Source organism: Passer domesticus, chromosome 8 (assembly GCF_036417665.1).
Source record: "Passer domesticus isolate bPasDom1 chromosome 8, bPasDom1.hap1, whole genome shotgun sequence".
Taxonomy (NCBI): Eukaryota; Metazoa; Chordata; class Aves; order Passeriformes; family Passeridae; genus Passer; species Passer domesticus.
Window position 1 is genome coordinate 53,922,518 of NC_087481.1, and position 24,365 is coordinate 53,946,882.

At 41.2% G+C, this 24,365-nt stretch overlaps 1 protein-coding gene across 10 annotated transcripts in view; it reads right to left on the reverse strand.

Moving 5' to 3' along the window:
* Positions 1-3,202: 3,202 nt before the first annotated feature.
* The window catches only part of FGFR2 (fibroblast growth factor receptor 2), an 80,481-nt gene continuing 59,318 nt past the window's right edge, over positions 3,203-24,365 (reverse strand). For 7 of the 10 annotated variants that reach the window (XM_064431491.1, XM_064431492.1, XM_064431488.1 and 4 more), the window contains 9 exons: positions 20,153-20,303; positions 17,382-17,503; positions 16,621-16,731; positions 15,656-15,846; positions 12,719-12,841; positions 11,470-11,540; positions 9,636-9,773; positions 8,733-8,838; positions 3,203-5,170 (listed from right to left, as the gene is read on the reverse strand). In XM_064431491.1, the coding sequence (XP_064287561.1) occupies positions 5,006-5,170; positions 8,733-8,838; positions 9,636-9,773; positions 11,470-11,540; positions 12,719-12,841; positions 15,656-15,846; positions 16,621-16,731; positions 17,382-17,503; positions 20,153-20,303 (1,178 nt within the window). In that variant the 3' untranslated portion in view covers positions 3,203-5,005. Of the gene's footprint in view, positions 5,171-8,732; positions 8,839-9,635; positions 9,774-11,469; positions 11,541-12,718; positions 12,842-15,655; positions 15,847-16,620; positions 16,732-17,381; positions 17,504-20,152; positions 20,305-24,365 lie in introns of all 10 variants that reach the window. The other 3 variants (XM_064431490.1, XM_064431496.1, XM_064431486.1) reach the window with 1 other exon arrangement.

Sequence of the window (24,365 nt, forward strand, 5' to 3'; positions counted from 1 at the left end):
ATATTTGAAAAGCAAAATTACTGAACATTCATATAGCATTAGTGCCACCATAATTGTGGTACCTGGATGCCACTTAGAGCTAGTCTGTTCTGGTGTGACAAAATCTAAATACTCCATTTCCTACTTTGACTTTATGTGCCATTGTCTGCTATTAAATAGCTGCAACATGAAATGGCTTCATTTCCTTCCAACTCTTTATCATTCTGATATAATCAAAATACTCCACCTTCTGCAGGGCACTTACACTCAAGAAAGCTTCTGACAAAACCCTGCTTTCCACTGCACAGGAATCCAGTCTCAGGAATTTTGGCCAGCTGTGATAATCACAAACAAGCCAGGACCTGACATTTAACATCCTTAATGGAGGGGGATCTCTCTTGTTAAACGCATCACTAAATTGAATTTACTGAACAATACATCCCACTGACAGCCTCCACATGTGCCAGCACAGCTTTCCAGGACTCTGCTGCATATCTGGGTTACCTTTGGCCAACAGCACAGATTTGCAAAATCACAAAGTTTCAGCTGGAAAGGACCCCGGAGATCATCTTGGCCAACCTTGTGTTGAAAGCAGGGCCTTAGATGAGCTTATCCACGGCCCTGGCAAGCCAAGTTCCTGAATATCTACAGCCAGGAAGATTCCACATCTTCTCCAGGCAGTTCATCCCAGTGTCCAAGTGGTCCCAAAGTGAAGAAATTGCTTCTAAAATTCAGATAGAAATACCCTGAAGCAACTGGCACCTCTTCCCCTTGTTCTCTCAGCACTGTCTCCATCTTCTCTCTCCTCCAGGACCTTGCAGAAAAGGTTAACAGATAAATCCAATAAAAAGGGATGAAAAAGAAGACCTGCTCCACAGAATCTCATGGCAACAAAAGCTCAGGAGTACAGACATTTTCACAGGCAGTCTTTCCAAAAACAAACTGTTGGAGGTACCTTATGCTTCATCCCAATAATCTTATTACATTTACTGTGGAAAAATCAATGATATTTTCTAATTATTAGATCAAATTATGCAACTGCAGAACTTCCTGATTACAGAATGGACAGATTGACCTTTCAAAAGCAGGTGTTGGTTGGCTTTATTCCCCCTTTTCATGGTTGTTTTGGGGGGGTTTTTTTATGAATAGAAACTATCTACTTTTTTTTTTCCTTGTTTTTTTTTTTTTTATTAAGTATGTTTGGTTGCTTAAAAAAATTTAAATAAAACTAAATCATATTAAAGTTCCTAGGACTTGTCTTCTGACGATATTTTGCTTTTCCTAAACAGACATACACTTACAATTTCCTGGAATACAGAAAAATCTCTGAAATTCATCACTGGTATCAACCTTCTCTTGGTTTAATTTATCACTTTGAGATCATTGAACCTTTCACTAAAATGATGCTCTCTAAACCTCAGGGTTCTGTGGTGCTTTTTTCTCAAGGGCTAGACATGAAATTGCTACATTGTGCACACAGCTTTGCTCATCTTACTTTCAGAAATAAAGCAGTCAATTTATGTCTTTAGACAAATTTGAAACTCATAACACAGCTGAACCCTTACTTTTGTAAAGGCAAAATGAACCAGATATTGGATGGTATAACATCAACAGAAAAAAGAACAAGATGTATTCTTATCTGATGCATACAGCCTGTGCTACTTGGTATGTTACAGCCAAAAACTGCAGTCTTGTCTGATATATATCACCCCTGCTACTTGCTAAGTTACAATAAAAAGTGGAAACCCTCCAAAACAGGCAATATCAACTTGTTTATGGATTTGAGCTATAAGAAACCTCATTTCTACATTATTTTCCCATATATTGCACAGAGGTGATTCAAATCAATACCTAGAGGAAGGACAAAAACCAAGGAGATGCTGAAGGGACCTGATCACACACAGAACACACCCCTCACTCTCCACATCATTGTAAATCCACTTCCTGACAAAATGCACTCTCCATCACTGCTCCCATCAATGCCAGCTTTACTTTCACATGAGACAGCTATCCCAAATCCTCAAGCCTCCTACTCATGAAAGATCCAAAGGCAGGATTTCTCCTTTGAACAAATTTCAGTGCCAGATTTTATTTTCTGGTGCCTAATTTCCTCTTGCAACTCCACACACAGAGGATATTCTGCTTCTCCCCACAAGTGAGGCTTCTGTGCCCTACCCTAGAGCCAGGGTTTCCACTGAAGGAAATCAGTCAGCAGGCAGTGGAGAAGTCTTCAGATAGCAGGAAAGAATAAAATAAAAAATAAATAATAATTAATGATAATAATTAAAAAAACCTTAATCCAGGGATTACAGTATAAAATTAGGAAAATGGCATAACAGACTTCAGATAACATTTGTGGAATTGTGGAACACCTCCAAGGTGCAAATCTAACTCTCTGAGAGCTAAAATATCAAAATAGAAAAACCAAATCACCTGTTTGAAACAAAATCAGGGCAACAAATGAGTTTACATTAATTAACAGCACCTTTCCATCACATTCCTGCATGTTTTCATCCTGTTATTTTAAAAAGGTACCAAAGTAGAAGAGATGCACTTAAATCCATTTCAATACAAGCAGAGCAAGATTCAAGATCTTCTGAAAGCCTTTAAAAAAATCTTAAAACCAGACATGTGTCATTACAACCACTGTGGTTTCTGTCACAGTAGCCACCACTGCTGCTGATTGCAATAGAGGTTGTGGGGAAAGGGAATCATGGTTTCCAGTGAAGTCACTGGGAATCTTCCAATCAGATAATTCTTAATTGAAAGCCACCAGTTTTTAACAGGAATTTTTTAGGAAGTTTCTTAGGGGTGGCATGGGGTTTTCAGAGCAGAAAGAGGCAGAAAGGAACCAAAGAACAGTTTGGTGTCTGGAGCACTTCCAGAGCACGTGGTGAAGAGCACATCCGACATCCCTCTCCAGGCTAACCTGCAGCAATGAGAGCATAACGTTCTGCCTCAAGCACAGGCTGGTTTGGGGTGTCTTCTTTCTGCTTCCAATTAAAAAAAAAAAAAAGGAAAAAATACAACAGAAAACTTTTAGACTCTTGCCATGATGCCAAACTTTTTCTCTCTTTCCATCTGTTATGATTTTTTAAAAAATCTCCCATGCAATTGGTCCTTCAGCCTCCCCTGAATGAATCAGAAACCTCACTAATGAAAGGATTCAGCCTAAGGAAAAAGAGAACATACTTTGGGTCTACACTATGAACACTTCAACCCATTTTCCACCAAAGACTGTACATATGTTTATTCAAATAACCCATGCTATTCATGAGTAGACATTTTACAAGACAGAGACAAAAGCATTATTCCTGAAAGGATTGCTTTGTAATATAGGATCTATGATGAGGTCTAAATGAAGCTTTTCTGGACATGTTTCATCACTTGATGTTCAGGAAACCATTTTGTATGACACAAAGGATTAGGAAAAATAAGCTGCATGACATTTATTTTGTAATTTTAACATTAATATCTGTAGAAACATTTTATTGTCAGTATAAAAGTTAACAGATTTTAATACTTATTTTACCCAATTTAAAAATTATTTAAAAAAAACCAAAAAACAACAACAAAACAAAAACAAACACACCACCACATAAAACAGTGAAATTTGCATTCATATTCCATGGCCGTATCAAGGTGAATGTTCTGAAAAGTAAAAATACAAGATTCTGTAAAAAAGATGCAAACAACAGTGATATTCTAGCAGAGGCCAGTGCTACACCTACTGTTATGGAATGGTTCAGAAGGAAATACTGGAGTCAGCATGAATTAATCCCCTAAAAAGATGCTGATATTCCTATGGCAAGCTGTCATTATAAACAACTTCTCTCTTTTTAACTTAAGTTACAATAGAGGGATAAAGGCAAAAGATCCAGGCCAAAAGGTCTGGAACCTATTATCCAACTGAGGCAAGAGAATTGTAGATAATTTGATGCATGTGCACTCAGGATAGAAGCTCAGCTCCTTTTAGAGCAGCCTGTTCTGCTGTGGTAAAAGACCAACTCATGTCTTTCCTTACTTTAAGAACCTTCTTCAAAATGTCCTTTATTTTCTTTTTTTAATTTTTTTGGAGTGGAACGACTCTGCTTTTTGGACCTTATAAGAAAAAGACTTTCATGTTAAAGGATTTGGTTTTGATAAGAATAATCATCTGACATTGCAGTTTTTAAACACAAATAAATCAAAAGTTTAATTTCCCCAAATTAGTTATATACTGTAAATATTTCTTTTCTTAAAGATCTGAAAACTAGTAAAGTCTGAGCAATATATCTACTAGTCCTCTGTGCTGCCTGCATAGAAATGCCATTTAAATTACAAAAACACAACAACCCTATAAACGATTAACTGTTTTGTACATTACCAATTAGTTAATAAATTAATGATATACCATTTTCCCTGAAAGCAAAGTATTTTCCACCTTTGGATGGTGAAAATTAAGAAATTCTGTGTAAGAACAGCATTTAGCAAATAGCTGTTAAAAAAGAGACTAATTTGCTAGGTGGATTGGGACATCCATTTTTTAAATCAATACAAAAAATAATTCATTGTAAATATATATAATATATATTTATACATATTTTTGAATATATTTACATACATCCAGCACCTATATACTGCATTTGTGCTCTGTAAGTGTGTGCCAACATATATTTTCTCCAAATATTACAAAATAAACAAGAAAGGCAGACCCAGAGTTTGCCTCAAGTCCAACTGGTCCATTGTACAAACAAAGTCTGTTGCAGCTCACAGGAAGCCAGAAAATTGATAGCAATGGGTATCTAGACACAGCTCATAAACATTCTTCCTTCTTGGGAACATCTGAAAGCTGCAAGTGATGAGAATCTTTATGTAGGCTCTGACCGCTTTCCTCCAAATTGTTTTTTTTTTTCCTTTTTCTTCTCTCTCTCTTTTTTTTTTCCCATATTTCCTATGTACAAGCAGAAACATGAAGGTCCTGGAGGAAAGCTTTTGCTTTGCATACGGTAGGTAGCTTGATGTTCTTGCCTCTTTGTTCCTCTTTTCATGTTTTCACACTCCCGTTCATGTGCTGGTACTTGGGGAGACAAGGTTCGTAAGGCATCGGGTCGGGAGAGAACACGGAGTCGTCCCCCGAGGAACACGAGCTCCTGGTGTCGGGGTAGCTGGGTGAATACTGTTCCAGAGGTCCACTGAGGTCCAGATACTCCTGTGGCAAGAGGAATAAAACCCGTTTTTAGTCAGTGAAGAGAGCTGACAGTAAAACGTCACCACTGCGCGGGTTTTGGAAGAGAGCGGCTTGCAAATGACGCTCGCTTCTGTGAATCAGCTGCGTTCAAAACTGCCTTATTGCCTAAATACCTCATAAAACAAGGAGCTTGACTAGGGAAAGAAAAAACAAGCCAATAACACGGTATTTTCTGAAGTCCAACATCACCAGCATTAGCTGTGTCAGTGGGAATAAACATGGCAACCACATCAAAAGAGGGCTTTTCACTTGCAATGATAAAAATGAAATTTCATCCTAAATAGAACCATTTTTCTTTAGCACATGGTAGTGATTTGGAGAGAGAAAGACGCTTCCAACTTTGTATGCCTTTGGTCACTTTGAATCTCTGTTTTATATTCTGTGATATTAAATTTGTGTTTCAACATGCAGTGGCATACGTGCAAAAAAGATCTAAAGAAAAAACAAAATCAAATTCACACGATTTGGGTTTTTGACACTACATATTTGTGTCTTGTGCATCCCAGAGTAGCCATGACCAAAGCAGTCATTAAAAAAGGAAATATCATCTGCTGAATCCAAGTTTTGGGTTAAAGCTCTTTTGCTAGAAACAACAGTTTTGGCAAGAGAATAAAGTTATTTTTCCCCTTGAAATGTTCCTTCTCTTTCAACTTCTAAAGGCAGCTGCATTCATTTAAATGCAATCTCTTCATTTGCTAAACCACAAGTTATGATCGTACTGACAAGACGAGTCTTCCACCTCAGTCAGTATTTTATGCTGCTGTGCTTAGGCTTGGGGTAATTTAGTCCTTTGGCTAACATTCCTTTTTTAAGTCAGAGATTCAGTCATTACCATCTCAGAGTTTATAAATGGTCACCATTTTAAAAGGAGGGTGTGGTACGTTTTAAATTGCTGGAAAATTTAATAGGGACAAAAAGGAGGGAGTTTGGATATATTGATTACTGACTCTGTGGCTGCCCAGGCTCTTGAAGAATCCACAAGAGCAATCCTGATACATACTTGTGGATTAGGAAATCGGCCTTACATGAGCAGAAATAATCAGACATTTTCTAAATAGATCGAAGAAAAAAGGATCCCAGTCTTTGCAGAAACAGGACTTTCCCAGGGGCTATCAGACACGGCTCATCATAGCAGAAGACTTGATGTGATTCAGGTATGAATTCAGTATTGTGGATAGGGTCCTTATCCAGTGTCAATAGCCAGAGTCACACCAAGAGGCACAAGAACAAACGCCAGGCTGGTTTCTGGGGCTGACAAAGCACCACAGCCACGAGGCTGACTGCTGGTGACTTCTGCTCATGTGGGTCACAGAAACATGGGAATGAGAGTCTTTTTGGGGAAAAAAAAAAACCACCAAGAAAACACATTAAAAACCCAACAAGAGATGATTCAACATGAAAAAGAGCGAGATGTTACTATTTAAGCAGAAATCATTACTTGCACAAAAGCAGAAGAAATTATTGGCTGCCCCAGCAAAATGAGTTGTTGGGTAAACCGGACTGAGCCAGGGTTATTCTGGGGGAACGGGAGAGTGGGGAGAAGATAAACAGAAGTGAGCCTGGAAGACCTGCACTTCAGGAAGACCATGCAGATTACACAGAACCAGAGATCTCCAAAGCTGTGGAGGAAAACAGGACACGTTGGAGTTCTCAGGAGACACCAAGATGACGAGAAGCGCTCAGGAACACGAAACGCGCTGCGAAGACAAGCGGAATGATTTGCTTTCTATGTCCAGGGTAAATAGGACAAAAGCAATATCTGATGTTGAAAGATTAGACATTAGGAAAACAAAGCAACAGGCTGTCAAGAGGCGATGCCGAAATACAGCAGTGGAGATCTGTAAGGACAAGTTACATAAACATCTGTCAGGAATGACAAACGTATAGTGGGCCCTGCCATAGGCCCATCAGATGGACTGGACGTGTTCCTAAGCTTTTTCCAGACGTTTTTCCTATGATTCTAGTCTAAAGTAATTTACATAACCCTAAAGGCCTTTTCAGGTTAACTTTGAGATCATTCCAGGTCTATGAGCAGTACGGGGTTGGGAAGGCTCGATGGTTAAACACACGCAAAAAAGAAAGCAATATCCTTTTCCAGGCTTGGAATTGCAGCCCAGAACCTCCCTCTTGAATTTGCAAACACATATCCAGTCCAAGCCACCCAGCACTCCGCAGTGGCAGCCAGCCCACCTCCAACTGGTCTTGTGAAATCATATATGAATTAGGCAGGAAAAGATTCAGGGATGAAGTGAAAATGGTAACAGGACACGGCGCTACATCCATGGCTCCACAGAGAGAGCACATCCTTCCGTATCTCTCAGCCAGCCCTGAAGGTGCCACTTTTTAAAGAAAGCATTAAAAACAGAACCCAGATAAATTTACAGCTGTTACTGAAGCCAAAGAATCTTTTTCAGCCAGATCTACTGGGCAAATGATGATCATAAAAAACGCCACCTCTTTAGTCAGGTTCTCCTGTCATCTCCATTGTGAAAATGCTTTCCCAAAGCTGCTCCACAATCCATTTTTTATTTCTCTGACAGTTCTAAAAAATTAGAACATAATGTTGAGGAGCCACATAGAGTGATTTTTTTTTTTTTTTCTACAAAGAAGCAATAACAAATACAAAAATCTTGTTTTGAAATGGTCAGATCAAGTTGTTGCAACTTTCCTGTGTAACTGCTTTGTTCTTTTTTTGCTATTATCAAACATTTAATTTCTCAGAAGTAATAGGAGTTTGTAGAATATTTCTGGGACACCAAATATTGTCTCTCAAAAGAAATTTCCACCGAAAGAATCAACATTTCCATCACTTGTGATTCTCCTCAAAGGTGCACATGGTTCAGTGATAAGAGGACTGATTCCTGTGTGAATACCCTAATCAGTGTGTTCCTTGCTAAAACTAATAATATCTCAGACCTCTGAAAGAACGCTCTTCAAATAAAGCCTTCCTGCATTCACAAACCCCAACCTGAAGCAGTGCTAGGCAGGACCTTTGGATAATTGGATGGCTGTTTGCACATCCCCCGTGGGTCCTCATTGCCTCCACAGAGAGCTATTGCAGTGAACCTAATTCACTCTCAGACACATCATCTGCAATCTGCCATTGACGATTTCTCCTCTCCTGACCTACATAGCATGGCTGGGAATCAAACTGAGCCAGCAAATGAGAGCCACCACGAGCTCCACACGCCTCCTTCCCATGCAATTCCTGCTGAAACACAAACACTGCCCCTCAACCTGCCACGTGCCGTCCCTCGACACTAAAAACATCCAGAGATGCAGCGAGAAATAAACAGAAACTCCTAAAAAATGTGTTTCTTTTTAGTTACATAATTCCAGGCATAATGGCAGGAGACTGAGGATTTCATAGGATACATAGCTTAGCTGCGTGTAACCTCAGAGGACAATGACAAACAGAATAAGGAGTGAACTTGAGCAGGATTTCATAATTGAATAAATTCCATCTGTCCCCTGAACCATTTTTCCCGACCAGCAGCTTGTGGGGGGGAGACAATTTACCTACCTCATTAGTTGTGAGAGTGAGAATCCGATCCAAGTCCTCCACCAACTGTTTGAAAGTGGGCCTGTGAGAAGGCACAGCATGCCAGCAATCTCTCATCATCATATAGCTGGAAGAAACACACATTTGCTTGGCTTAATTAAAATCACCCATCCTCCTCACAAACCTTTCCATGCACAGTCAGTGCTGCCCTTCACAAGGAAAGCAGCGAGCACACACAGCTCTGCTTGTGGACCACTGAAAATCCCCAAACCTGGGCAATGCTCCCTGCCTCAGAGGGGCTTCCTACTCCTGTCTCTCCCTTGCTCAGTGTCTAAATTACCTTTCTGTGGGCCCAGTTCTGTAGCCCAGCAACTTCAAAGGAATTAAATTACAATATTTTTTTGAATATCAGGGATTGCAGCCTTTGTGAAGAAATTAAAATGCAAAAAAAAATTTAAATATAGTTAAGGTTTGTATTGGAATACCTGAAATCACACTCCCCACACCACCAGGAGATAATGCTGTGTTCACACAGGAGTTCCCAGATGTATTTTGTTGTGTACAAAAGCAGCCTGATGTACCTCATGTTTGATTAGTGGTATGTGCAACATTTATGAATTTCCATGTTAGTAACATTAAAATCAAACATATATGGGTGTAAAAACACTGACAGGGACTGGCTTGTAGATGATTTCTTCTTTCTGCAATAGGATCACAGCAGGGTGTGCAAAGAAGCATCCTCTGCCAAACATTTCCTGAAATCCTTCCCCACCTTTTCTTTACACATCTATAACCTCCCAAATATCCACAATTTTAGAGTCAAGCAGTTCTGAAAGTGTGTGGTTCTTCTGGGGGTAGCACTAAACACATGAATTCAGTCCAGCTGTGCCCTTCAGCCCTGGCACAGCAAACCAGGGTCCTTACAGCTCGTTGGTGCAGTTGGCAGGTTTGTCCATCCGGTGCCCTTCTTTAAGCAGCTTAAAAAGTTCCTCCACTGGGATTCCTGGGTAGGGTGACCCTCCTAAGGTGAAGATCTCCCACATTAACACACCAAATGACCAACTGCAAATCAAAGAGAAAACTGCGTTAGTAGACCTGCCTGGAAACAGAGAATCCCATCCCTCCTAGAGGTGTTTGAACCAGGCTCTGCCCAGGGCTGCCTGCCCAGAAAAGGAAGGGATCTGGGAAGTGCATCAGCTGCATGGACAGCATTTAGGATGGGGACTGACCCCAGCATGTTCCCAAATACCCTCTTTTCCTCTGTCTGGCTCTGAGCACTGCATCTTCACAGCTTAATGACTTACAGAGCCCTCACAGCTCAGCTGGGGTGCAATTATGTGGCAGGATATTTTGGAAAAAGCAGACTGTTCAAAACAAAAATATTTTGCGTCACCCTGCTCTCTTTTAATTTTTTTTCTCTTTTGTTGCTAACTTCTGCTAGGAAATGAAGGGGAATAATTTTTAAGCCAGCTTTCCTGCCTCATCCTGCCTGGCTGGCAAGCTGGGGCTCTGTGGCAGGCAGCTCTGCCAGGTGAGCACCAGCACAGAGCCTGCACTGGCTCCCCAGCTCCTCTGCAGCTCCCCCAGCTCCACATTTTAGTAAACTGTTTGCACAAACTTACAATAATATTATCTTTAGCCATCTTCAAAGCCACCATGGGGCCAAGAGTCTCCAAGTCCCAGCACTGAAATCCTCGTGCTCCCTGGCTGCCGAGGAGCTCAGGCTGACTCTCAGCCCCGAGCCAGTGAAGTGGTTTACTTCACGTTCACTTAAATATTTTGCCAAGATGTTATTTTAAAACACAAGTTTGATCCACCCTTAACCTGTGTATATAGTTTCCTTTGTAAATGATGTAGAGATTGCAGGAAACGCCTCAGTAAATGATTTTCTTAAGGAGAGAGCAGCTTGGAAACTGCACCCAGGTTGAAGGAAGAGGAGATACTTCTTATTTTCTCCATCCTGCTCTTTTTCCTTTTTAACCCTGCACTGACTTGCATAACCTTTTGCTCCTCTGCTGGGAAGCATCCAGCCCTTTACAGTTAATAGCTTTTCTTGGAGAAATAAAAACCAGAATCTTCATCTGTATTGCATAAGAAATAAATGTCTACTTCAAGCACACAGAACTGTAATAGGAAGCAGAATAAACCCTGAGCAGTTGCATCAGCCAGTGGCTCTGTGCACACATTAAAAGATTTTTGAAGTGTCAGAGTCCAATGATTTCCTATTACATGTGAAGTACTGCTGGGAAGCAACACCACTTCTGAAAATCAGAGACAACTTTTCCAGCGTACCCAGCCTACGTTTTATTGCACCGAATCTCAGCACAGATTTTTATAAGAAGTTTTCAGGAACTTTCTTTTTCTGTCGTTCTTTTCTCTCTCTCCTTTTATTTTTTCAAACCTGAAGGAAGTCCAGAGCATGTCAAAAGGCAAGCAAATTAGATAGACTCTTTGTAGCTGCACATCCGTAAATAAGTTCAAGGGGGGAAACTTCCGCAGTGACAGAAGGAGGTTAGCATTTTCCACCTTTCATGTGCTTTGAAGCTGGGCAGATTAGTAACAGAGCACTGGTTAGCAGTCTACCATAAAATCCTCACTTTCTAAGGGCCAGTCCTGTTCCATCTATTAATATGTGAAACAGAATGAAAACTCTTAAAGGTAAAGGACAACAGCAAAACACATATGAAATATCCCAAACTTTACCAAACTCAAAGCAAAACAAACCCCCCCAAAACCCCATTGAAATCAGACCACTTACACATCACTTTGATGTGTGTAAACTCTGTCAAACAGAGCTTCTGGAGCCATCCACTTTACTGGAAGCCGTCCCTGTGATTTGGAGAGGAAGAGAAATTAAAATGGCAGCAATTTACAGGATGATTTCTCTAAGAGCTGTCTGCTAAAGCAAACCAGCACAAAATTCACCTTGAACATTTTCAGTGAGAGAACACTAACATGGGCTAAAGTACAGAAACTATTATGAAAATGGATACAAGCATTGAAGATTAAAAGCAATTAAGAGTTCCCAAAAATTTCCCAGACTGCTTGCTAGGAGAATGATAGGATAAGCAGATCAAAATCAAAAGTATCATTCTGCTATGGCTCTTTAAAGACAAAAAAAACCCCCCACAATTAATAAACTTCTGAAAAACAAGCCTGCCTGCAAAAATAAATTACTAAACCCAAGAATTTTGTTTTCCTGTCCCTTTTGCAGTGACCCAAAGCTCATAGTCAGAGCTGCCTGTTGCTTTGCTCACACAGAGCTGGGAATTGCACTGAGTCCAAAATGAAGAAGGTTCAATCCCCTCCAATGCTGCTCTACATGCTGGTTCTGGCTTTTGGAAGTAGGCAGATGTTACCATTAAAATGCCACTAATCACTTAAGTGATTTTCATAAATAAGCCACTTCACATGATTGTTAATAAGAAGTCATATTTATACAAATAAAATCTGCAGAACTCAATGGGCTCTGCAGAGTTCTCATCAAAACCCAAGTGCAGCTCAGCAGGACCTTAAGAGATCCCCTGAGGAGGTGTAAGGAGCTCAAACCAGGTATCAGTGCTACATCCCAAATGTTTTATCCAGTCCAGCAAAAAAGTTCTTGTATTTTAGGCTGAATGTGACATCACCACAAGTAAACAGAACTTTTATTGTGGTTGTTGCTGGTATTGTTTGTATTGCAAGATCCTAGGCTGAGTGCTAAACCAGCTGGGATCAGCAGGAATATTCCACTTATTACAACTGACTGGAGTCAGGGACACAATAGAAAAAAGTTCTTGTATTTTAGCATTTCTAATCCTCCAATATGCAGCCTCTTTGCTTATCTTTTTAACCAACTATCCCTGTAAGAGGAGACAGAAATGCTCATGTCCCTGATCCCTGCTTTTTTGTCTGGGATGAAAAGTGAGTCTGCTGTACAAGAAGCCCATTAAGGTTACAACCATAGTTCTGAAATGAATCACTGAGAGAAACACTTGTTTCCAGAGATTAGAAAACCATCCACTTACATTAGTAGTCTTTTTATAATAATCTATATTGTTGATGTCTCTGGCTAAACCAAAGTCTGCTATTTTCATGACATTGTTTTCTGTTACCAAAACATTTCTTGCGGCCAAGTCTCGATGGATGCACTGGAAACAAAAGAGAAGAAAAAAGAGCCCACTGAAATAAACTACAGCAAAAGTGGAAGTGCTTCAACACCACAACTAAATCTCCTCTATAGATTTTAACCTAAATGACCAGGTGGGAAATCTACACATTCACTACAAGCCTGTGAAATATGATTTTCTTAATTATTGCAATCCATCCTCTCAACTGGTGTTTTCAAACCGAACAATGGCTCTAAGAAGTGTCTTAGAAAGTCCTGGTCCACTTAAATCTTATATTTTTGCTAAGGCTGAAAGCTGGGTGGTGACCCAAGTTGTGCCCAGCATTTTGTGATGTACTCTCCTTTACATGTGCCCAGGTACAGGTATACAGTTTCATCAGAAATACTGTTAATTAACATTTTTAGTGTGTGGCTTCTCCTAAATTATATTGTCTCACCAGAGATAAAACAGAGATCCAATATGAATCAGTGCCACTGTTTTTAATAGTAAAGATATTCATATATTTGTGAGCAGGATGTCTAGGGTGTGTATAATTATTTCAACCACAAGACTATAAAAATGCAATTATGAAAAGGTAAAGAAAAAAAAAACCAAACAATCAGGGTTTGACTGTTTGTTTTTAAGACAGTTTTGATACTGAAACTAAACCTGTTACCTTCTGAGAGATGTTTCCTTCATGTCAGAATTATCCTGACACTGAGGGGACTCTGTGACTGCTCTGGGTATTATTCCTGTACTGAGGTAGCTTTATTAGGGTTGATAAAAGGTGGTAGTGAGGGCATGGTAAGAAACACTGCACTTTGAATCCCAGCAGGATATTTTATTTATTTTCAACTTAAATATATTTTTTCCCTCCTCAGTATTGGTTAACTTTTGACATTGTATGTTTTATTTCAGTATGTGCATAGACACACTACAAAAAGCTATATAACAACAAGCATTTTTTCTTGCTCTTTTCTTGCCCCAGCAAACTGCTGAGATCTCTTATCCCACATGGGGAAAATGAAGTTTCTGCTCCTCACTGGGTTAGCCATGGGGAACTGCCAGGAAAAACCTGCTCCAGCAATGCCTTCAGGAGCACAGTGCATGATTTCAGCATCCCATCAGTCTTCTAACTCAGCATCAGCAATGCTGTGGGGGCAGAAACAACATGGGCCAAGCTTCCTACTTTCAAACTCATCCATCCAGCCTTGGAAATGAGAGACTGTTTCTAAGGACAACTGCCTGTAAGGCAAAAACTTCTTGTGAGGCAAAGGGTAGGTGAACAAACATCACCTTTACCACTTTCTTTATTGAAGTCTCAGTGAGCCCCTTCATTGGACTGAAATAACAAGAACACTGCCCTTCTCACAGCTCATGCATGATGGCAATACCACGAGAAGAGCAGCTCTCTTATTATTCCAGCTCAGTAAATGGATCCCTAAGGGGAGAGGAACTTTCTGCTCGAAATGCAAACAGAAGTGGTGGGATATCTGGAGCACAGGAATGCACAGCTCTGCTCTGTGCTGCCCCTGTTCTCCCTCTGCCTTGGGCAATGCCTCTCAATCTGTCCAGCTCACAGCACCAACCAAGTGCTTTTGCAAACAAAAAAAGGCTGCAGTGGCTCTTGGGAGTGTCCTACAGCAGCACTTCAGAGCTCCTCAGGAGGACACTTGAAAAGATTTATGTTTTCTTTTCACATCAGCTCTATTTTCTTGGGATGTGGCTCACTGCCAGGCAGGAGTAGCAATAATTTCAGAGAGAGATATTCTGAGGTGTGTCACCTAATCAATACCCCTGCTTTACCCCATTAGAAGAGCTGTGCCTTGCTGTCATGCACGTCACCCTGCTGAGCTAAGATTTACTGTTCAAAACAAAAATAATAATAGCAAAGTTAAACCTGGATTCCTTCTCTTCCCCAACCTCTGCAAGTGCAGAAAAAACAATAACAAAATCATGACTGCACACAACAGGAATGGAGGGTTACAGTCAGCCCTGTTCTTTGGTTAAAAACAGCTCCATACTTGGGAGTGGACATGACTGGAAATTGGTATAAATCCCACTAACCACTCCACACCCTACAGGAAGTACTTATCATTGCTATCTGCTGCTCTGGTTTAGCCTTTGGGTCCAAACATCACCCAGGGTATCCAGGATTGCTCGTCCACTAAGCCACAGTATGTTTACAGAGCTAGTTATACAGGGCTATTTAAGGTTTTATAGCTATGATTTAATCAAAATGCTGGTTAAAAAGAAATGTTTGAAGACAAGTTTTAGAAATAAGTGTCTGGGGATATGACAGGATAAATAAATTCTTTCACCCAGCTCACTCTTCTGAAAACACCAGTTTATAGTAAAGTGTATAATTCAAGTGACTAATACACTCCACTAATTTTTGCCTCCTCTTCCCACTATTTTGCCCTGCTGCCTCGGGTCTTCTCAATCCTGCCTGTTGTAATTCTGTAAGTCCTTTCAGCCACTGAAATAATTTTTTTTACACCACAACGTGAAAGGATTTGGTTGGTTTGACTGGAAACAGAGCCTGCTGCCTCATTGGTGGAGTGATGTGACTCGTGTGACCAAATGATCTCCTGTGCTCCTGGATTAAAACTGCAGATATGTGCACAGCATTCACTTTAAATGATCCACTCCAGGCCTCATTTCAACAACACTGCTAAACAAAGATGAAAAACCTTTAAGTGCACGAATTTTCCCACTGATCTGCAGGGGTGTGGATTACACAACCTCTTGCAGGCACCTCCTTCTCCCAGCAAATTCCTGAACGCGAACATGACGAGGAAAAAATCAAACTGAAAAAAGAAAAAAAAAGCTCTGTATTTGCTGGGTTCCACCTACTTTTTGGGAAGCCAGGTACTCCATGCCTCGTGCCAGCTGGTAGGTGCAGGACACCAGGTCCTTGAATGTCATCTGCTCCTCGGGCACCCTGTTGATGTCGAAGGAGTACTCCATGCCGGGCGGGCGGCGCGCGCGCAGGTACTCCCGCAGGTTCCCCTTGGAAGCATATTCCACTATCACGTACAGAGGACCTTGGGATGAAAAAAAAACAAGGCAAAAGCAGGGTCAGGTACCAGGGTAAGATGGTTTTTATGTAAAGAAAGCTTTTAGTGTGCTATAATAAATTAAATGAATCAATGAAATGGGAAAACGGCAAGCACCTCTTTAAAACATAAAAATAAAAGGTTTGGATATGGGGAAGTGATTGCCCAAAGCTCCACAGCAGGAGTGGCAGAGCCACAATTAGTGCCTTAAAGTACCTAAACTTAAGGCAGTACTTAACGTACTTAAACTTAAGTCCCAGTGCCTGTTCCTTTCAGACCATGCCATGTACTGAAAAACAAATATTTTCAATCAAAAAATAGCCTGAGATCTCCAACAAAGGGAAAGTGCTTCTTAAATTTTTCTTTTAAATTTCCAGTGTTATGCCATTCTGCATCACTTTATGCAGAGTAATTAGCTTTTCCAGGAATGAAAGTACTCATTTCAAATTTGTGGGGTGCAAGTTCTCCTAAAGTAGGGCTGACAATTCAGAACAGCAGACATGGGTAAAGGCCCTGCAAAAGGTCATTTGTTCCTTACAGCAAGGGATTAGAGAGTTTTCATATGATACAGGACCCTTTCTCTTATTAAGGCTGCAACTATAATGAGAAACAGAAGTTAAAATATTGCTGTTAAGCTAAAGAAATACCTAAAAATCCTATCACGGCATGACTGCTTCCTTAAAACCTCTTGAAAAATTATGATTAATGAGACGTTCACAGACCTGTTGGAAAGTCCTGGTTTACTTTCTTTTCTCTACTCACCGTCCTGGGTACAGGCTCCAAGAAGATTGATGATATTTTTATGCTTCCCAATCATCTTCATCATCTCCATCTCTGACACCAGGTCAGACAGGTCTTTTTCTGTGGCATCATCTGTAGAAGACACAGGTTCAGTTCATATATTTTAGTGTCCAGCCTCAGCTTCAGTAAGCCTCATCAGCTGGTGTAAAATATGTGTGGCTCAAAATGCAAAATATGGGATTTGTTTTCCAGTTTACACTGGACATCATATATTATGGCCTGCTAAAAAACAGTCTCAGCCTCTTTGGTGGACTGACCAACTCTTCAGTGTTATTATGTAAAGAGGCAGCACAGCAAGATCAGACATAAAAAAGCACAGCAAGACTAGACATAAAAAAGCTGTCCTTAGCTATCAAATCTCCATTAACACTGCCTTTCCTGCAAACTAACCTTACAATTAAATTCAAAATAAATTTTTACCAACCACCTGGACTGAATGGGCTCAGATCTACACAAGGATAGCCTCTGACATGAAATAAACTGAAAGCAGAGAGACCCACACGATGCTAATACATCTCCTGGCTCCCAAATACTCACTGCTCAAGATAAACAGGCTGTCAAGGGTGCAGATTTACACCCCAAACTGCTGAAGGCTGAGGTCAGCTATGTGCTCTTTGACCCACCCCGCAACAATGACAGAGTTCAGATGCCACGAAAGAAAATTCTCTGGCTGAGAGCTGCCACACTGCCCGTTCTGATCCCTAATCACCCAATTTTCTTACCTTTCAACATCTTCACTGCCACGGTCACTGCTTCTTTTGGCCTGTCTTTGTCAATCCCCACCGCTTCGGCCATGACCACTTGCCCAAAGCAACCTTCTCCCAAGGGCTTGCCCAGCGTCAGCCTGGAGGTGCAAACAGCAGATTAACACACAGCATCTGCTGCAGGGGAGCAGCCAGTGAAATTCCAGGGCTAAATATAAAAACCTTTCAACTAAAAACCTTTCAACAACTTGCTGCAGCGGGAGGCGTTTATCATATGGAACCAATAAGGGCCGGGGTGCGCGCCGGTTTCCGAGCGCGCCGGGGGGTGTTTTCTTAGGGGTGGAGGAGTGAGCATCTCAGAAAGGCACATCAGTCACTAAACCCAGGTTTTAAGCTCTCCTCAAGGCTGCACTTGATGGCTTGTGGGGAGATGCAGTGTGGAGGGACAGAGCTTTGAAAGAGCATCCAGAATGGCTGGAATTGGGGAGCAGCCAGCAACAGGCCAGCGTCTCCTCTAGTGTGACACGGCTGGTCATCTTTGTGCCCACACTGACTGCAAGAGGTGGGAGTCAAGTTTCAGCCATAGAGGGTCCAGCACAGTGGCTCTTTCTTGGCTGCAGGCTCTTTGCAGCCACAAGGGTCATGGCTGAGGGGACCAGAAGGTGCCTCGTGCCTGCAGAGCCCAAGCTCTGCTCAGAGAAGGGAGGCAGACACTGGGAAAAATAAACTTGGTTGTAATCACAGCACCAACATCAAACCCTCCTAAAAGGAGCACTCACTAAGTGGGCTGTGCAGAATGCATTTTCTGGAGCAGGTTGCAAAACCTGCTTAGATCTAACAGACAGGCACAGAGACATGGATCTCAGCTTCATGAGGAGAAAGAGATGAAATACAAAACAAGCTTGAAAGCCTCTGGGCAAAATCTTTTTGATTCCAGCCTAAGTACTGAAGGGATAGAGCCAGGCTCCTTTACTTGCAGAGAATACCTTGTGACATCCAGCAGCATTACTGTGGCAGGAATCAGGGAGGATGCTCAGTGAGTGTGATGCTGATAGTGTCATCCAACATAGGGGCCAGATTCAAGCACTTTTGTAAACAAATTCTTAAGGACTTGACTTTCCATGGTCAACAGGAGGATTTCACAGATATCACAGATGTAGAGACTCATTCTTAAAAAGCATAGACGCCTGTCTTGCATCATGAAGTATAGGGAGAGGCTGTCAAGCCATCAGCAGCAATGGTAGATGAGGGATAAGTGATTTAAAACCCTGCTTATCTGCTGGGACACGGGACAGAAGTGAGGTGGCTCCTCCCAAGGGCAGCCAGCTCACTCTGTGACATGTGGGCTCTGGCTGGGTGAGAATCCCTTGAGCTGTTTTGGGCTGGTTTCTAAAGCAAATGCAAGTTTTAAAAAGGTGCAAAGACTGAAGGGCAGCATATGCTATGCTGAGGTCACCCTGCCTTTTCTCCAGAGCTGAAACTGAATTTAGGGTCTTGGCAGAGAACAAACATTTGCATTGGAAACTGGTTAATTTATGTGCTATTGCCCTGCTAGGACCAAAGTTACAAACCCCTCATTGTGTGCCTGCTGCCCCCCAGCCTAATAAACTGCCTCTAAATAGCCTCCTTTCATTGCAAATCTGCTCCACCTACATTTGTGCTGAGCACTGGGTTTAAATGTTTAGCAACTCTAAAATTTTCCGCATTTAGTGGATCCCCCCAGGGCACAGGCTGACAGGAGCACATATACAGGCCTCCACTGTTGACCAGAATGCTGCAGGTGGCAATTACAGCCTTTTACTCTCGTTTTCAGCTAAACCAATCAAATAATTTCCAGAAGAGTTATCAGAAAGCTCAAAATTACAGTTCATCTATTCAAAAGTTACTGAACTTCCAAAGAGAACTGTCCATGATAAAGGTGTTATTTTCTCAAAGCAACCTGAAGGCTTCTTAAAGCACGCACTAAGTCTGATAAATAATCATGGTTCTACCTTTGTTAACATTATCTCTCTTTTGCATGTTTTTTATATATTAAGCAATTTGATTATAGTTTTAATTAGATTATTCAAAAGCTCATTTTGCATGTTAGTCAACAGACTTTGAAGAAAATATTATGTAGCCATGTGAATTTGAATATATCAAAATTTAGTGTGCTCTGCTTGAAACCCAACACTTTTAAGCCATAGAAATTGCACATACATGCACCCAAACGTGCAAAATGTTCCCCTAAATTGAAAATAATAATCTCCATTAATACATGTCAACACAAACTCAACACCAAATCCTACCCAGAGACATGACAGAAAGAAAAGATTGTCCAATAGAATAATTTAGACTTTATCTCCTACATATTATATTACCTGATTTTTTAAATATTAGCTAATTAAGTAGTTGACTAAGAAACATGGTTTAATGTTCAGAGGTATTGCTTGGGGAAATCACCATTGCCTTTCAACAGTGCTTGCATGTGGATATTTTTCCCAGTCAAATCACACAGAGTTTTCCTAACTCACTTCCTACCAGAGTTACATCAGCAGAGCATCTCAAAACCTGCAAGAAATCTGAAAATCAGGGCTGCAGGAAGAAGAAATTTCATTTCTATTTAACCAAACTGATTTCAGACAACTGAATTGAATCTTGATCTTCAGAGCAGCTTCAGGTAACTGGGGTTTTTCTTTAAGCCAGAGAAACCCTGGGAGACATGAGGAGGGATGCTTCCTCCTGCCGTGCTGTTTAAGGTCACTCAGACACACTTGTAGAAGTGGTGTCAGAGGAAGCAAGCCACGTACTTATCTCTTGGGAACTCCCACTTGGGGTCTTCTGGCAGTTCATACTCCGAGACTCCTGCCAGCATGGGGGCATCAGCAGTGGAGGAGAGGCGGGTGGTGATCCTCACCAGGGGCGTGTTGGAGTTCATGGAGGAGCTCGAGTCGGCCGACACCTGTGGTTGCAATGCAAGATGCAACAAGAGAAAAGAAACAAAGGAGATGTAATCTTGGCCCAAAATCTGAAAACCACCAGCACCTGATACCAAGCCAGCTCAGAACCATGGTGTTAGGAGGTGGCTGAATCTGGAGTCTTGATTCTAGTGCTCTGTTCTCACATTTTGCCTCCTCTGTAAGCACAATACTGGCTGTAATGGCTGCCAATACTGTCAGTCTGTCCCATAAATCAACAACCATGTAAGCTTTTAATTTATTCCCTCAGAAGGTATTTTTGTTTATCATATTAAATTTTTTTAAAATAAACTAGCAGTATTTACATCACTACCCTCAGATATCCAAGTGAGCAGCTTATACCATGAGCAGGCGACCAATAAGTTCTCTTTTTCCACTCCTAGCTGTCCATGTCACCACATTTTTTCCCAAATCAGCACACCCAGGTGGGGCTCCATCTCTTCTCCCAAGGAAAAGCAATAGCACAAGAGTAAATGGCCTCCAGGGGAGGTTTGGATTGGATGTTCAGAACAGATGGACTGTCAGGCTGCCCAGGGCAGTAGTGGAGTCACCAACCTCTGAGGGATTTAAAATATGTGTAGATGTGGCATGTGGGACATGACTTAGTGGTGGTCTTGGCAAGGCTTACATTTGGACTCAATGATCTTAAAGGTCTTTTCCAGCCTATATGATTCTATTACTTTCCATTTTCCAAGTACTCAATACTGAAAGTATCAAAAAGCTATCACAACATTTCAGTTTTCAATTAGCTACATTCTTAGCTAAAGACTGTACAGGAAATGTGGGGAAGAGGTCCTAAAAATAACTCAGTTTTGAAACCGTGTAGTCTGATTTCTTATCAGTTCAAATATCTTCCTTAGAGTAGCAAAGGTACTTATTGATAAATATTTTTAAAGAAGAGACTGCTGCTCCATCCACGTAATTTGTTTTGTTGTGAATCTTCTGTTAGGCTCTTTCCTCAAGCCTGCAAGCAGCAGCCTGACATCTGCTGATCTCAGAGCTTCATGTGAATACTAACACAAAATATAAATGCTTGTATAGCCAGTCTTCCCCTCCCCAGTGTGAATCCTCCTTCTCTCTTCACGCCACGGTCGCGTCGTGGCCAAGCCCAAATCTGGCAGCCAGGCTGGGATGAAGGATGTCACAAACCCATCACTGGCACCAATCCTCACACCAGGCAGCAGGAGGTTCTTCTCTTGGACCCAGCTGGAAGCCTGGAGCACCAAAGTACCCACACCCTCATCACCTGGATGAGGATCAACTTTGCCACCAGGTTTACTGATGTAAAATATCACCAGGCTACAGCTTTGTTCCACAAATTTTAAATTAGATTGAAAAGGCATCTTTCTAAAACCAGAGGTTAAGAGGGAAAGAGGTTTCATAAGGAAGAAAATGTGAAGGGTTGCTATCAAAAAATTCATCTTGGTAACCAGATTTGCAGCTGACAGACCTTTCCTGATATGTGAAACAGCTCCTGCACACAAGATGTGGCCATGGAAAGAGAGACTGAAACTGCACAAACACAAGGCCACCATTCAAAAAAGAAAGGTGGACTGCTTCTGCCTCATTCATCCCACCATCATGAATGTTAATATTTACTTTCAGCAAATATAAGTACCTGGCACATTGCTCTAGGAAAATAAATCCAGTGACTACTTGGGACACAAACAGAAAAGCACTATTAAGGCAGACTATGGAGCTGTAAATAATCAGTGAGTGAATACTGAATGGAATCCTGAGAGAGATGCTGCCATGCCCAGCCTGCAGAGGGGAACTCACCTGCTGGACCAGTCAGCAGGAGAACCTGGGCTGGGATCTGATCTGCTTCTTTCTTTTTTCTTTCTTTCCATTTCATTTTCATTATTTCACTACAGTTTGAAAATGATGCTTCATGAAATGAACCAGCTGAGCACCAAGAAATGTGCAAATCTCCAGTGTGGCAGCTCCTCTGCCCCCAACCCTACTTTCCCGAATTCCACTCTTCAGTTATTTCTGCCTTCCATTCTTTCATCTCTCACCACAAACCTATCAATACTCTATGACCACTTCCTCCATATTTCCAAAATCTACTTACTATTCTCCAGTCATTCTACCAAGATGTTTATTCAGGTCTTGATTCTTATATTCTTTATTAATGTACATTCCCTTTTCTTCTGCCCCTGTCTTTGCAATTACAGACATTGTTTTCAGGGGACAGAAGTGAAGCTACAAAATTTAGATACCTTAGGTATCAGAAATCATCCAGAATTCTGGGTTCTGGGGTTTTGTGTTTTGGTTTGGTTTTTGTTGGTTTTTTGTTGGTTTTTTTTTTTTTTTCATGAATACTATCATTGTACTAGACACTGTCTGGATCTCTTCCAGAGTTTCATCTCTTCTCTAGTTTTCACACTCACCATTCAGCAGCCTTAGCCTGGATAAAGCCTATAAATACAAACTTGCAATAAAGTGAAATACTCCAGCGATGTATTTTAAACACAGAGCTTAAATAGCAATAATGTATAGAAAAAAAGCAGATTAAAGGCTCTGCCAGTTTCCCTTTTAAAACTACTCCACGTGTTTACTTCACAGCAGAACTGTGTGATGGGCCAGAGATACTGGAGGCAACCAAAGTGCATTAACATGGGTAGGAATGATGAGAAATCCAGAGGAGCTACTCCATGTCTGGGAGAAGACAAATGGACTGCACTCCCAGGGAATATTCTCCTGATTGATTAACTGGAGCACTACAAGGAGTTACAGCAGCTCAAGGGCTATAAAAATCTGCTCCAGAAAAGATGAAGCCAACCCAGCCTGGCTGGGGGAGATTTTCTGGTTTGAAATGGCCTCTCACCTTTCCTGCAATAAGAAAGAATTAACCTTTGATCTCCTCCCTCAAGCATTTTTTTTTTCACTGCCTTAGAGCACACTATAAAAGACTGAGGGAAATCCTACCTATTCCAAGGTCAGTAGAAATGATCAGCTTTAATCTGCATTTAAGTGGCAGCTTTCTATATGCTTTTTTTCCTTTTTTCCAGCTTGCAGCTCTGCTCTCCAGCCCCTCACCACGCAGGTTCACCTGACACAGGTGAATTAAACATCGTGGGGGCCCACTCAGGGCTGACACCCTGGTTTAGGTGATGATACTATTCTAGGGAGGTATTTAATTCCTTAATTAAAGAAAGAAAGGTGAAAGTCAGCTTGAGTTGAGCAGAGCACTGAAAGAACCATTATGGCAGATGTTAACCTCAACAGGAAGGTGGAGTCCACCAGAAAATATTCCTTGTGTGCTCCCTTTGTGCTTTTAGCAGGCCAGGAGTGAGAACAGCACCAGCCTCAGACAGACCCTTTAGCTCCAAATCTGCACTGGAGAAGGAGAGAAGCCCACTGCACCCAAAACTCACCCATCAATGCATGATTATAGCCCCGTTTTCACTACATCTTCTTCCCCTGACCAACACACTGTGGTTAACCAGCCCTCAGTTAATGCTCTACAAGCATTTCTAAGCAGCAGAGCATTTAAAACAAACAAATCTTTGCTGGAATCTTTAAGTGCCATGTGGCAAAATCAGCTGCAGAGCAGTGTGTAATTGTCTGTAATTGATTATGAAGGGTGTTTTCCTCCACTGATAATTCATACCATGTCCTGGAGCCTAGATCTGTCAGTTCTGGCACTCATGCTGGGACATTTTAGCAGGCATGCAGTGATTTCCTACAACTGCCAGCCTTTTTGAAGGCTCTGCAGTAAAAGTTAATTTGAAATCATATGCATATTTGTATATTATAATTAGCAAATAATGCTGTTAGCTGCTGGAAGGAACAGCCCATCTGAGTGACCAGATGCAGGAAAACACAAGGTTAAATGCACTACACAAAACTGAGTAATCCCAATGTTAAGTACTGACATTTAAAACACATGCACCACCCCTCCATGAAAAGCACTCATTTGGAAACACTTATACACCAAATAATATCCAATAAATACCACTAGACAAGACAGTGGTTTCCATAAAAAAATCCAAGCATAAAGAAAAAAAATATTTAAGGTAAATTTCATTCAACAATATCT